The sequence below is a fragment of the Watersipora subatra genome, chromosome 10, assembly GCF_963576615.1.
Source record: "Watersipora subatra chromosome 10, tzWatSuba1.1, whole genome shotgun sequence".
In the NCBI taxonomy this organism is placed as follows: Eukaryota; Metazoa; Bryozoa; class Gymnolaemata; order Cheilostomatida; family Watersiporidae; genus Watersipora; species Watersipora subatra.
In genome coordinates this window covers 59925901-59942346 of record NC_088717.1, presented here as the reverse complement: position 1 = coordinate 59942346, position 16446 = coordinate 59925901, and the positions used below count along the sequence as shown (strand labels likewise).

The window sequence follows — 16446 nt, the reverse complement described above, 5'->3', positions numbered from 1 at the left end:
AAATACCACATGTACATGTATTTATTGACTAGCGTGTAGTATTACTAAAGGAGGACAAGAAACATGAAGGTAAAGTGTAAACCTCTAATTGAACGCCATGGCGCTCTATTTTTCAACCCTCTCTCTATTGTGGCGGTCAAATGAAGGTGGCGCTCAATTGGAGAATGGCGGTATATTTGTCAACTAGCTAATCAGAATTTCGGGAAAATATTTCGGTAAATTTACTGGTAATTGTTAGTAATCTTTTATTTTGTTGATAACAAAAAGCCTCTATTTGCAGGCATATTATCAAATGAAGTGAAAACTGTAAAAGTATCCTGAACACAAGATAGTAGCTATCAATTCATGTTTAGTTTAAGATTATTTGTATAAAAAGCTTAAAAGAAAGTTTACATGAGAGAATGACTTCAAATATGTTATGCGGGATAACTTGTATAAAAATAAATTGATTGATACTATATAGAAGTGATTATGTCGGCAGACTAGATTCTCTTTGAGCATTGTGACAGGATCGATGGTTAATTAATAATTGGATGACTATAATATGGTTTGTATTAGTGCTGGGCACGAGTACTTCTTGGCCAATGGGTTTAGACCCGCCCCCTTCTGTTCGGGTTTTTCAAGTATCGGGTAGCTAGTAGTGCTAGGCTCGAGTATTTCTTTGCCTACGGGTTTTTCGGGTAGCTAGTAGTGCTAGGCTCGAGTATTTCTTTGCCTACGGGTTTTTCGGGTATCGGGTTTGTTGATATGGAATTTATGTTTAAAATTTTTAAACAGACATATCTTCAAATTTACAAAGCAATTTTATTTCTTTTCAATTTATTTATTATTTTTCAGTTTTTATCGACTGACATTCGTACTCGCAGCGTTAACAGTCAAAATAGTCTGGGGGCCACAGGGCATTTTTGTGTGAACAGGTGGCAAAAGATAGGGTCTATGGTAGCTTAATACTTAAGCATGTTTTTAACCTAGTCATTATTATTCCGGTCTCCTACTGCTATTTTAGTTGATAAGCTAGGAGTAATTGGCTATTAGTAATAGTTGAGTAGTAATACAAAAATAAAATCTTTCTCACGCGTGTGCAATCTGTGTAACAAGCTAATCAGAGCCGTAGACCTACATTTACATCATGTTGTAGTACGGGGCTATTAAATTACCCCGATAGCAATTAGGTTTGTTGTATGTCTCCGGTCAGCCGAGTGACTCGTCAGCGTTGGTAGTAACAATCGAAAACTGTAATTCACTATTTATACCGAATTCCCAAGCTATCCATCATGAATTGTATAATTCACTATAACCAAATACCACAGTCTAATGGATAGAGAGTTGTTTAACGAACTAACACTCTCAACACTGCATCTTCATGGCCAGCCTCATTCTACAAATCTAGCCGATGCCAGATACAGGTTGTTCTCACCAAGGGCATCTTATGAGACAAACCTTCCACCAAGAGGCTTTTCTCCGTCAGCATTTAATGAGGATCAATTTCCAAGCAGCATTATAGCAGTGGGCAGTTCAGCCATTAATCATGCCACCAGATCCCACAAACCCTGGCTAGAGTAAAGACAATGATGGGAATTCTGTGCAATGCTTTCCTAGTGAGCACAGAGCTATTCCCAGGCAGTTTGTCTAATGGGCCAATTGCCCATGCAAAAAGAGTTTGCACAAGTCTATGTGGCTGTGTAGACTGCAGCAATTAAACGATCGAGGGGATTGAGGATGGTAATCAAATAGAGAGTGATGATGAGCTTCAAGATTATAATTATGTAATAGTTTTAAACACTTTGCAATATGTTTTCTAGAATCAATTGAAAGTTTTCGATGTATCATGATAAACAGATTGTGCACCTAGGTAAACATGCTATATCATATAATAATCATACAATGTACCAAGATACACATACAAAGTTCTATAATATTAATTAATCATCCAGAAAGTTAGTTGTCATCGAACATACTGCAGACATATTGTTTTAACACGCTACCGCTACAATAAGTCTAAAACTAAGCAAAAAATTTCAGATGTAAATGCCAGTTAAATAAAAAGTAAATAACATGTACCAATGGAAAGTACTAAAATAAACATAATAAATATTTTATGCTTGTCACATGTTGCCCAGCAATGTAATAGAATGTAACATTTAATTAAAAAAATTAAACATTATTCGTTAGTTGGTCTGCGTCACAACTAGTGTATCCAATGAGGTATACAGTATAGCCTGTCAGTCAGTAACGGTACAGGTCCTATAGTAAAAGGTATGAAGAGGGTTCCAGGCAGACCAGTGGCTAAGCTGACGACGAGAAATTTCTGTCATATTGAGTCCCTGGCGGCTGACTACAAAGTAAAGAATCACATCCATTACAGACAATGAGTTCAAAATACAAAATTATCATATAGACATATACGAGCTTATGTTTATGGTGCAATAAGTATACATCATAACAAATCAGAAAAACTGATCCATCAAAGCATGTAGCAATAAATTTAAAACTTTCTTAAAAATAGGAAGAGGTACAGGACTGATTTGGATATGTAGGCAATATGCATAGCCCTACATGAAAAAAATAGATAGACACCCTTTGGCTCTTGCCACAACAATATTTAGTTAACTCATATGTCACATACTTGTGTAAGGTAATAATTGATATGTGAGACTATAACAATACAATATAACGCAATAAATTAAAATACAATGAAATATGTATCAATAAATAATATTGCACAACATAATGCAACACATAAATCCTATAACACAGCTCAATACAATACAGTTATTATAATTCGATACACCAGAATAAAATGTAATAACATAATAATGCAGTATAAGTTCTGCATGACACAATATAATAATTTAAAACTAACCAAACCATCAGTCAAATAATAATCATACAATTGCATGAAGGTACTACACTCTGTGTTGAAATTGGTTTGACGTTTCTAAAAGCATTACAGTCTCAAATTTTATAAATAGGCGAGCTAAGTCTTAATAATGATCAGCAGAGGCACGCTATATAACAAATACCCTAGGACACTTATATTTCGCTAGTATTTAGTTTCGTGAGTAGCGTACAGAGTAAAATTTCACTGCACCTTAATTTCGCAGCTCTGATGAGTGCGAAAATATAGTGATGTGAAAATAAATGCAGTGGAACAAACATTATTAGATTCCTCAGGTTCAGTTCACCACAGGCCTGTATTCACTGGTTGCAAGTTGGGGCGGCTAATGTTAGGCGACTAGTTATGAACACCTGGGGGTGTTGAGGGGGGCGGTGTAAGCCCCCAACAGGTTTTTCTTATGTAGGGCCTCTCGTGTGAAGTTTTAAAATTTTTTATCGGAAAGTATCAACATTTTTCTATTTTTTGAGATTTGTTTTGTTTTAGGTGATGTGACTGACAAAACGTTTTTAAATTAAAATAGGCAAAACTTGACCGCAGTTAAAACGCTCAGAAAAAGACATCTTTTTCTTTTGAGCGTTTTAACAAAGATCAATTTTGCCGATTTTATTTTAAGTTCATACGGAAGTTTCCACGCTTTCGATGGGACATGGCCAAGCGGATGTTTGGTAAAACTTGATATTTTGCAAACCTTTATAAAGGTCGTTAACAAGAATATTTTGCCACTGATGATAATAATGACGCCTAAGAACTACTAAAAGTTGATGTTTGTCTCTATGGCTCCGAATAAAGTGATATTCTACAGCGATAAAAACCGTCTCCATAGCCGTTGGGCAAATAACTTTTCGAATAAATGATGTTGAGGTCGAGTTATCTGAAGCAATTTATCATTGCGTAGGAACGGACCAAACAAATTCGTTCGAAGTAACCTTGTGTTTGAGATGAAATCTATCATATACATTTTATCCGAGGGCGAGTTATCCGAGTTTGACTGTACTTGGCCGCGAAAAGTTCCTAGAAAGTTGGGACGGCTCAGCCGGCCAACTGCCCCAGGGAATACGGGCCTGGTTCACCGATAAAAAAAAATTTCAATTTGGGACTAGTTTGTAATTGTGAACCGCAGGTAAAATGGTGTGGGCGAGGTCGATAATGCAATTTGATCGCTTGCTGCCATTTGTTTCTTGGACTATCAATGAACAAAGCTATTTAATTTCGCGTTTTCGCTCGCTATGATAGTTTAGTTTTGCGAGAGGATGACTCCGCGAAAACGCGAAAGTTAGATGAGGCGAATACATAAGTGTCCTAGGGTAATCCAATATTACCGGTTTATTACAAAAATATACAATAAGTATTTTATTTATGAAGCCCAATATTATAAGTCTAGCTAATACATGTATGTAATGTTATGTAGTGCCGCTGTCTTAGCCTCTACAAATTAAGCAAGTTGCATTAAGCCATTGATTGTATGAAACATGGAGTTCTTAAAGACACAGCAACAATACATATGGCAGAGAGTAATTTATTGTATAGTTCTTAACAAATTTGTAAAATATGGACTGAGAAGTTTGACAATGATTTATTATAATCAACACCTATCACTCATTGATCCAGCCGACTACAGTAAACACCAACAAACAATACTCAAGCAAGAAGCAGCTTTGTTTTAGAAAATGCATAATTAGGTGAAGGAAACGCAAGATTTTCAATGAAGCAATGCATTTAATCTTTGATTGATGAATCATTATATCATTAATCGAAGTATTAAGTAAATGAGTTTGCTATGATCTCACCTTAGTTTTTTCAGAGGTTTGAGATTCTTTGCAACTTGAGAAGCTCTTGGCTATTCCACTCACTAACACTTTTCGTCAAGCTTTCAGTGTGATATTTGCATAAGACAAACACCGAGTTGGTACGATGACTTTAATTGGTTTGCTATGGACCTCTCTGACTTTTTGTAGATGGTGCTCCAAATCTCATAAAAAACTTTACATCATCGGCTTTTTCCGTTAGTAAGGCTTGTTGGCTTAGTAAAACTTGGTTATAATGAATTATGTAATCCCCAATAGCTAGCTGTGGTAATCAATTTAAACAGAGTTATTAAATTTTCACTACTACTACCAACGCCGATGGCAGTTTCTAACAAGGTGATAGTGGAAACAGACTAAGGACCTATGTGTTATCGGTGAAAGCGAACACGCGACGTATTAAAAAAGGCATAGATTTGTTTACGAAGCCGATTTGGCTAATTGCGCAAATAAAATTTGACTTGTGTGTTTCTACTAACCTTTTAATGACAAGTAATCACTGCTTGACTACAATAACTTTAGTAGGTGTGGTAAATAAGGTATGATATGTTTTATTCTATCTATTAAATTAAAGACTCGTTATGCCCCATTGTCGTGCCTCCTTAGCAAAAAATAACAGAAATTCCCTGTGGCCCCAGACTAAGAGCGTAGGGCGCAATAGACCGAGTTTTTGTTCACACTACCCGATGGATTCGTGTACCGAAACCCGAACTCGAAAGTCAAAACCCGAAAGACTGGAATACCCGAAATCTCTATTACCCGATACTCGAGAGAAGATAAACCCGCGAGTTCAACGAGTATTACTACCCGTGCCCAGTACTAGTTTATATCATCTGTCTGTGCTCACCTTCATGGTGTATCTGCAGTGGGTTAATTATGTTTTTAATTGAATCGGCTGCTTTCATGTATGTATACAGTAAATCAAATTTGATTAATGATAGCATCTAGCATGTAATTGTATTACAAAAAAAATGATACAAATAGCATAGTGATTACAGGTGAGTAATCAAATATTCACTATTGGAAATCAAGTGACACATCACTATTACAATCGTCTTCATCATTCTCAAGAACTTCTGTGTCAGCGTCGAGTTGAGTAATTCCGTGTGACTTGCTACCGCCAGCATTAGCGCGCGCTTGTTGGAGAAGACCGGTCCGGTGCTAATAGAGCCATCTGATCTGAAGCAATGAAAGTTTTTATTTTCAGAGCCGCCGAGGGCGTTGGTTAATCCGCATCCCTTAAATGACTTGACGATCAATTCATCTGGTAATTGACACCAAGCATCGACTATCCATTTCAACTAGACTTCCATAGATGGGCTCGCATGTTTCCGGATGCTGTGTAAGTCTTTTCCCCGTGCACCATTCAATCTTTGTAAAACTGCCTGATATCACTTGTAAACGAGGCATTCCAGTAGATGTCAGGGGCCTGAATAAACTTGGTGCAGCCTCCTGGAATAACGACCGTATCAATTCGGAGTTGTTCAAGTGTTTCTTTGTGGCATCGCTGATGTGACATCTGTACGAGTTCAAGACAAGGAGGCGCATTCCAAACAAAGAATGGCCCAAGATTTTTTGCAGAATATCTACAGTCAGATCGTCGTTGAAGAAAGAGCGACTAGCCCCACACAGACAGAGAGTATGCCTAAACTTGTCAACAATTTATTTAATTGGTCGCTTGTTGTTTAGTAGAACATATGGTCGACATTTGAATTCGTCAGATCTAGCCATCAGTATGACAGTAACGTGTAGCTTGTCGAGACCGCTAGTCTTCCCAATAACTTCTCGGACCCCCTTGCCTACAACAGTTACTGTTCGAATAATCCGACAAGACGGCAATTTTGTCGACAGCATAGATGTACGTATAATTCGACGATTGACGCTGCTGTTCGACAAATAGTAAGTAATTAACTATTTTCTCATCATACGCCTCTGGCTCCTTCTGGCGAGTTGGACGGCGTGAGACTAAGTTGTGACGAAACAAAAACTTTTCTAACCAGCCATCTGTTGCCAATCTTTATCTGTTGCAAATGTGAGCGCTTCTCTCTGAATCATTGTTGGACTGATTCGAAATTTCTTTTGACGTTGCTGGCGATGAGCTTCTCGACGAAATCCCTGTCATGCAGAGGACGTCCTGCACCTTGAAGTCGTTTGCTCGACGACATAGCATAAGACGATTTCGATTGTGCTTTGAGTGCTTTTGTTTCATCAAATCTTTTACACACGACCGCGGGACCTTCTCATCTTTTGCAGCCTTTGTTCTATCATATTTCTCAGCAAAGCTCATTTCTTAGCAAAGTTATTTCAAAGCTTATAATTTTTAAAGCAAATTTCTCTCACAAAGCAGCATCTAGCTTAAATTGCAGATTATATTTAGTTTGTTTAAACCGAGTTACCCCTTAGAATTCGCAACTGCTTGACTGCTTGACTGCGAAGGTGTCGTGGTGCTCTGCGGAAGTTTAGCAGCTAAATATGCGGTAGGTAGTTTGAATTGAATGCAATGTTCTCAGTCTAGTAGGCTTCTGTGCTCACGATCTATATAAGTATGTACCACGTGTTTGATTCGTGATTAATGTATAGCATATTTGTTAGTAAATCTCGAAGTGTCAAAGTTAATCGAAACAGCAATAGGTAAGTATTTAATCATTCTTTAAAAAAGTGGCGGTCAAATGGAGGTGGCAATCAAATAGAGGCGACGTTCAATTAGAGGTTTTACCAATGATATACAGCTCCCAAAGGATAGGCGACGGCTATCATATGGGCGGGGCTTAATGATCGTGCTCTGTTAGGATTGTGCTAGCCTGCGTTTCGCAGCTAACACAATTCCCGCGGGGTGGTCGCGTTGCCTTGTTAGGTTTTGGAAAACACGACTCGCTGTTATCGTGTCATTAGCTCATTCAGTCAGTAGGCCCCGCAATTCACAATAGCAAACCTTGAATTTCTACAATGTAGGGGTAACACCTAACTAAAAAATGAATCAATGCAAAATAAAACATTTCAAATTATCTATTTTTACTAATTTTGAAATTGGAAGGTGTCACAGTATATGCTTAAAGGTTGATTTGCAACAAAATTCACATTACAGTTATTTGGTATCATAAGATTCGCCATGTCTTACTCTGTTGTGTTGTAGGTGCAAAATATATGGAAATGTGATTACAAGCTCTTAAAAGCTCAAAAATTAACGGTTAATCGCAGCCACACGAGACAGCCGTAGTTTAGATTCGCTTTCCAAAGCGGCTCAAATGGGTCATAGTTGTTACAGGATGGTTTCTGTTTACACTTTCATGCAACCTCATTCGTCGAAATATTTTTACAAATATTTCGACTTCACGCATTCAATAAAACCATGTCTATTGTTCTTACGCGTCTGTTTTATCGTCATTGTAATGCTGCCACTTTTAGCACTGATATCTTATAACTTACCGTAAAAAATCGTTAAACTTTTTAACCTTACCTCGAAGGAGTATATATCATAGTCTGATAATCATGACGGGCCTGTTGGTTACCTGAGATAATCGAAAAGAGCTGCAAAAACTATTTGCGAAGTATTTGGTCGCGTGATCAGATTACGACTTGACGATTGAATAATGCCAAAAAAAAACTGTAAAGTAGCGAGCATCTATATTTGATACGGGGTCTTCGGTAAAACCCAAAGTCTTTGTCATAAACTAGTGCTACGATAAGTTTTACATTAAGCTTTTTATTGGCCTTTCAATTCACGTGAGAACATACGTGACAAGACCATAACCAAACTGGAATGACTACGCCAGATAAATAAACAGATTCAAATCTACGGCGGCTTTTCATTTTTGAGCTTTTAAGAGCTGGTAATCACATTTCCACGTATTTGACACCTACAACACAACAGAGTAAGACATGGTGAATCTTTTGATACCAAATAACTTTAATGTGAATTTTGTTGCAAGTCAACCTTTAAAGTTAAATATAATTTACCCAGAATCATCCGAACAACGGCCTTTTTTCTAGCTTTTGATTAATATTTTTGCCACCCCTAATATAAAATGACAGTCTTTCATCGTTGTCACATTGTTTTACCTGGCCAATAAGATGGGACAGCAGGCAAAGTTGTGGAGTGTAGTTTTCATACTCAAAATCTAAATATAAAACCGAATTTGAGCTATTTTACGATTGCGACTATTAATATCGTGAATGCTTTTGAATGGCCAATGACTGACAATATTGGGCAACTGTGTTTATTTGACAACAAAATGAAACCAACAGATCTGTAAAATAACCACTATTGTTCATAATATTCCCACGACCAAACGAGCGGAAGCGAAGTTTGAGAGTTTTTATGATAAACGCATGTGCACACAACTTACGAAAATTTTTCATCAACATCGCAAACCCTTATTTCGAAATCTCATCAACAAATTTAATCATCGTTTTGTAGAGTCGTTAAAGTATAATAACGATACAAAACACATATAAGCCTATCTAAATATGTTACCAAGTCTTTGTAAATTGTCAACATTATCTTAAAACTTACCTATCTGATCGAATTATACTCAAATAGACAGATTAATTTGGCCGAAAATCGCCACAAGTCACTTGAAAAGCTTGGTTTAATAAAAGTTAAGACCGGCCTACGATACGCCATTAAAACCGTGCGACAGATAGTAGAACTATTTAGCAGTGCGCATTTCACGAGAAAACCGTGCTCATTTTACTAGTCTATGGCATTGTTTACTTGTAATCGAATTTATTCGAAGGTTTCTGTAATAAACGTAGACCGTTTGAGGCATAGACCGATTTACAGGTACGAAATTGTGGTACAGACGGTTCCCAACCTACGAACGAGTTACGTTCCGAACGATTGTTCGTAAGGTGAATTTGTTCGTAAGTTGCTTCAGTGCTATATTAGTAGGGTAACCAATAAAGTAAAGGCCGGCAAATTCCTTTACAATACGTACAGTAAAAATAAAAAAGTTCTTTGCGCACTGGAGATACGTTCACGCACTTATGCGCTGCAACGAACTGGGCAGAGAAAGGTGGATGCTGGATTGGGCTTCTGAGTAGTGCCTATTTCCGCCGCTAATACGTCGGTAATACCGTCGGTATTAGCGCGGACATACGCGCAGACCTGTTCGTATGTACGGGTTGTTCGTAATTCGAATGTTCGTAAGTAGGGAACCGTCTGTACACAGTTTATCGGCTTATGTTTTTTTGTCCAATCACCGAAGGTTTCATTAAATTATTTAAAACGTTAGCCGAAATTCTTTACCACTTATGTACAAGCTAGGGCCAAACTACAATGCCCCTTTATGATGAGAAATTTTTTTTATTTTGCTGCAATTTGCAGAAAACTTCCCGACGCGTGAACGCTCATACTTGCTTTCGGTTAAAGATCGCTATCAAAACCATTCTACATTCAACACAACCAACTTTTAAACTGTGTATAGTACACAGTAGCTTGCCATTTTACTTCTAATTTTGCATTTCAGAGTTATAATAAACATATTTCCTTATTGTTGCTAAATTACATACATTACAGTAGGTTAGGCTTACAGCTTTAATTAAAAATTTAATCTAGAAGTTAACAACTTCGCTAGGGAGCGCATCACTCGATTAGCTATCAATGACCAAATCCTACAACGTAAAAAAAGAGGCGACTAGATTGCGTGACCTTTAACAGAACGCTGAACTTATCTAACTTTTCTATATTTATTGAAATTGTTATTTGCACCTTTTTGAAGTCGTGCTTCCTCCAATTTATTTTATGTCATCTCGAACAACTTACATTTACACTATACTCTGCCAATTCCCGGTGACATCTACTTTTTCAACAACCAGCACTGCCATTTCTTTTTTCCGTTATCACTTATTCCATTATCAGGTCGTGGGCTGTATGACAGGGGAACTTCTAATTGTAAATTTACAAGGGGCTTTATACAGCATATTTGTTTATTCGGATGCCGTGTTCGGGTTCATCCCAACAGCGCTCGATCATTAAGCCCCATCCATATGATGCCCGTCGCCTATCCTTGTGGGGGCTGTATATCATTGGTTTTACGGTATATGAAGTTGAATACTTGCTTCTTAGAAGCATTGTCTGCTAAACAGAATTGTGCTTTATTAGAGGATAGCGATGAAAAAGGTCATTGTGTCTACTTAAGGAAGGTACCGAGTGGGATACTTAACAGGCAAAGGAGTCCTTAACTAAAGGTACCGAATGAGAGACTCGACAGTCAAGGGAGTCCATAACTAAATATACTGGGTGAGAAACTTGTGACAGTCAAGGAAGTACTTAACTAAAGATGCTGAGTGAGAGACTTGACAGTCAAGGAAGTACTTAACTAAAGACACTGAGTGAGAGACTTGACAGTCAAAGAAGTACTTAACTAAAGATACTGAGTGAGAGACTTGACAGTCAAAGAAGTTATTAACTAAAGATACTGAGGGAGAGACTTGACAGTCAAAGTACTTAACTAAGGATACTGAATGAGAGACTTGACAGTCAAAGAAGTACTTAACTAAACATACTGAGTGAGAGACTTGACAGTCAAAGAAGTACTTAACTAAAGATACTGAGTGAGAGACTTGACAGTCAAAGAAGTACTTAACTAAAGATACTGAGTGAGAGACTTGACAATCGAGGAAGTACTCAACTAAAGATACTGAGTGAGAGACTTGACAGTCAAGTACTTAACTAAAGATGTTGAGTGACAGACTTGACAGTCAAGGGATTACTTAACTAAAGACACTGAGTAAGGACTTGACAGTCAAAGGAGACCTTGAACTTACCTAGTAGAATGACACAAACAGATAGTAGGAGTCCTATAACAATACACATAATTGTCATCCGTGTGTTATCACGCTTGCTATTCACCAGTACAATGCTCACGTGCCGTAACTCGACTGCAATATACAGCATGGAAGCGAGTTCTAGAGTTTCAGTAGCTGAAGACATTGTAAGCCAAAAGAAAACCTACATTTTGTAAGTTGTCAGCCCAGTTTACATCACAGATCATTTAATTCGAGTCTTTAGCAAATGCAACTTGCATTGTCTTTCAGTTGCCTTGAGAACGCCTTTGGAATAGAGCTATGTGCAAAAACATGTCTATCATTGAATGGGTGTAGGCGTATCCATAAATTTGGGAAACGATCTACACACCGCCTTCAATGATATGTGCGTAAAACAGTAACAGTTAGCAGATTGCCTGTGAATAAATCCAACTAAAACGTTTTAGCTTTTACCAAATACATCTGTTGTTTTATTAAATGATAATTAGAGGGTTGTAGTAGCCTATAACTGTTCATTGATAACTACAAAAGATGCCAAGAGCAACTTGTGAGAAGAGACAATAGTCCATGGCAACACAAGATACAGCACCTGCTTAGCCATGCACCTTAGACATGGACACAGAATAACCAAGGATTTACTTATGAGAATATGAGATGTTTACATGAGTAGTTATCTATCTATTATGCTTCACTATAATAACATGCGTGTCTCTCTGAAACCACGCTAAGAGCTTTGGAACCACGCTAAGAAAAAGTGATTTCCTCACACAAGAATCAAACTCGAATATTGCATTTTGCAGCCAAGGCCGCTACCAACTGCTCAACTCAACCACCTTGTAACATTATGGAATAATTATGTACGAAGTTATTACACATGATGATCTCTCACAGGACTGCCTGTGTACTAGGTATTAACCATGTATGATCATTGCCTTGTAGGATTACTGGCTATGACTCTCAGGGTCAATTAAAAACATCTTCTATACGCATAAATAGAAAACCACATATCGCAAAACCTCTAATTGAATACCATGGCGCTCTATTTTTCAACCTCTCCTCTATGGTGGCGGTCAATTGGAGGCGGCGTTCAAATAGAGGCTGGCGGTTTGGCATATTTTTCAAATGGCTTGTCAGAATCTTCGAAAGATGAATTTAAGATAAATTCATCTTTCGAAGATAAATGGGTCGCGGTCAAAGAAACCATGGTTAAGTCGCAAATCACGAATTTGAGTTATCCGACTTTGAAGTTGCACTAACTGAATTTATAATATTGGTAACGGTTTTTGTAACACGTGCATCGGGACCAATCAAAGAATGATCTTTCTGAATCTGAAGTCAGTTTAGCCAATAAAAGTTTTTAACCCTCGGAAAAACCCCCTTAAAACCGTTGCTATGCTAAACAGGAAGTACTGAAAAATGGCGTCCGATAAATATAATCGTTTCTCTTTTTTTAAAGATAAAAAGAAAGAACTTTTATAGATAAAGATAAATTTGACATTTTGGACACTTATAAAGAGTACTTTGGTATTCCAACTGATGTCAAAAGCAGTGAAAGTAAAAGGAATTACGATGATATTTTCCTAATGATTTTTACAAGATTATTACAATATTTAATTATAAGAATAATTATTCGATTTTATAAGATTATTATCAGATTTAATTATAAGAATAATTATTCGAATTTACAAGATCGAAGTATATAGTGACCGATGGTGGTCAATATATTACTGTTGTTATTTTTCTAAAGATTTTGTTGATGATTTGGCTGTGCCCAATATCGCGATACTGCCAAGCCTTTTTAATATCTGCAAAATTAAGTAAAATATTTTCTTATAAATATACAGCTATTTCTATGACAACCAGATAAAATCCGTTTATATTTTTAAATTCAGCATAACCTTTTGGATATAAATACAGAAATCTAGATAAATATCACAACTTTTTGATATTGGTTGCTATGACGTTTTGAAATGTAAACAAAATTGTGCATTGGTTTTCGTTTCTCAAACTTTAACACCAGTTTTCTCAGAACTATGTTTTTGCACTAATGGTAATCGTGCATTCAGTTTATTGACCAGAAAATCTGCTGTAATTAAGCTAGAATCAAATTTTTTTTGCAAAATAACTGAGAATTTTCTCCTTTTGCTAATGTAGATAACTCCAAGTCTTACAATCCCGACTTAACCATGGTTTCTGTGATCATGACCCAAATAAATAAATTGACAGATAAATTTAGCCCTATTCCGGGCGAAGCGAATGCCACCTATATTTTGCCCTCTTTTTTCGGTGGACCGATATAAAACATTTTGAATGCAATAAATCTGCTAATTTACCTTTAACTTGTCAAAGATCTCTTAATAAATGAGTATCAAGAAACTGAAAAATATCCCTACCAGTCGATATCTATTGCTTGCAATTGACTTGCAATGACATTATAGCATGCTTGCTCTTTGCAATTTATTGAAATTTTTAAATTTTATTTCATTCTAAACGTGAAGACATATTTTTATTGTATATCTATATTTAACATTGTTGAATAAAAACTCATTGCACTCACTGATCGGTTTGCTACTTGCAGCCAAAACTAGCTTTCTATGTGCAATAGAAGTGGAGTTATGAGCATCGCTCCATTGTAAGCTGTGTTAAACCATAACTGTCATGTACAACTGTTATTGTACTTACTAGGTAAATCAGACGCGCTGATTCCGATTTTGTACTCAAAATGAAGATTGTTCCACTAACCTTCAACGTCATGAAGGCTTTTTTAAAGCGTTTCAAAATCCGCCTCGAAAAAAAAACACAATCGGCACAAGCTCCACCCATAACTATGTGACGCAGCCTAACTTTTTAGGAACGGAAGTTAGGGATGCTTAGTTCGATTTAGAATGATAGAGATGGGTGTTTTAACACCTATTATTATCTAAATTCAGCCTGTAAAATAATCTCAGTCTTTTAAGAAAGGTAGATAAACTATTTAAAATTGCTCGTAGTCTGTTACATGTTTAATAGGCTGAATGCCGAAAAAAATGAGCCCAAAAAGCGCGATTTTATCACAAGCAAGAGTTGTTATCACGCTTTTTTGAGCTCAATTTTAAATGCAATGTTAAATAGCTTATCTAATTTTCAGAAAAGACAGATTATTGTGAAGGCTGAATTTAAGTAATGATGGGTTTTAAGACACCCACCTCTATTAATCTAAATCGGACTAAACATCCCTAATGCCTGGTTTCCATATGACACGCAAGGCGCGCAACAATGCGAACGACGTCGTGTGTAGGCCGGCTGTGATATGGAAACGTCAACGCACGACGATCGCGCGATGTGCGTACGCTGATCGCAAGGATCCAACAGAATGGATCCTTGCGACAGGTGCGCGCGATGTATCCCACAATACACTGCTCGACCTTTTCAATCTATCCCACAATTCAAACGGAGGGCTGTTTTCCGAAGAAATCGGTCTCCTGTACGAAAGAGTAAGCCTGGTTTTTATATGACAACGAAATGTCGCAACGGAGGGCTGTTTTTCCGAAGCAATCGGTCTCTCCTACGAAAAAGTAAGGAAATTACCCACCCTGTCCAATGCAAGCATGGCGTCTACGCGCGATATAGAAACACTGCATCGCAGCCCAAGAAATGCATTGCGCACAATCACTGGGCCGCACACGATCATTGCGCTGTCATATGGAAACCAGACTTAACATCCGTTCCTAAAATGCTAGGATACGTCACATAATTATGGGCGGAGCTTGTTGTACCGTTCGTGTTGTTTTCGAGATCGATATTAAAACGCTGTAAAAAAGTCTTCAATACTCTGAAAGTTAGTGGACCAATCTTTATTTTGAGTACAAAATCAGAAACAGCGTGTCTGATTTACTTAGTAAATACGATAAGTTATGGTTAAAGAGAGTTATGGTTGGCAGTTATGGTTTAAGATAGCCGCAAGGATGCTATTAAATAACATACTATGAATCTTCATATTTATAAGTTACACAACAATAATCTATCAAATGATATAGACATATATTCATGAACAAGTGACATAAACGAACCAAACTTATATTACATGCAGAAACAAAAACTCACATTTTTAAAACAAAAATATTTCCATCGTTTGCTACGATAGCTACGTTCTGATTGTTGCTTTCGATGGAACGGACATCTTCAAGTTGTTCAATACCTTCCACAATGTCTTCTGGCCTCAACTTTTTTTCTGTACTGCTGAACTAGTCGATATTAGCGTCCAAACAATTTTTTTTGACAGAGCAAAACTTTCACGCGTTGCATTTAGCACTAATGCAACACGTAAAAGTTTGCTTGCGTAACCTTTGGTCCAAAACTTGCGAACCGGTTTTTATATGCATGTCCTTCGATGAATAAGGACCGCATTAAACAAGGAACTACTATTAGCCTGAGACAGTAGTTATTTCTATACCGTTGCTTTGAAAGTTCATCTACCATCGTAAATTTAAGCCTTTTTAAAATATAAATGTAGGCTACTTCAAAGTAGAAAGACCGCATTAAAGATGTGGTTGCATCAAAAAGGTTAATTTAATAAAATTAATGTGATATCATTGACTCGGCTCACTATAACTAAGGCTTGACCGGAAGTAAGAAAAACGCGAGACTGCTGGGAGGGAGTTTTTCATCGCTCGCTTTCGACTAGAAGCTCGGTGAGTAAAGACGTGTTTGTTTTGTCTCCCGCTAAGTAACGACTTGTTAAGGACCCACTGAACTAGAGTAGCTCTAGTTCACAATTAAGACCAATACAAGGCTAAAACAGCTACAATTTGTTGTGATTTTTGTCTTTGTAGACCAATCCTGTCCAGAGATATATGCGTTTGAATGAGGCCATCTTTTAAAAAGCTCACATTCCAGCGGGTGCTTCATTCATGACGTAACTAGTGATACATCTGAAACGAGTCCACAAGCGATAAATATAAGGTCGCTTAATTAGCCAATCATCAGCACGAAATTTTT

At 37.2% G+C, this 16446-nt stretch overlaps 2 protein-coding genes across 9 annotated transcripts in view; both read right to left on the bottom strand.

Moving 5' to 3' along the window:
• The window catches only part of LOC137405556 (progressive ankylosis protein homolog B-like), a 165725-nt gene that overhangs the window by 20953 nt on the left and 128326 nt on the right, over positions 1–16446 (bottom strand). The gene's annotated exons all lie outside the window — the stretch shown is intronic.
• The window catches only part of LOC137405554 (progressive ankylosis protein homolog), a 45878-nt gene that overhangs the window by 15498 nt on the left and 13934 nt on the right, over positions 1–16446 (bottom strand). For 4 of the 5 annotated variants that reach the window (XM_068091834.1, XM_068091833.1, XM_068091838.1 and 1 more), the window contains one exon: positions 11470–11583. The exons of the other annotated variant lie outside the window; for it this stretch is intronic. In XM_068091834.1, coding sequence (XP_067947935.1) covers positions 11470–11583 — 114 coding nt within the window. The remainder of the gene's footprint in view (positions 1–11469; positions 11584–16446) is intronic. 5 annotated transcript variants of the gene reach the window in all.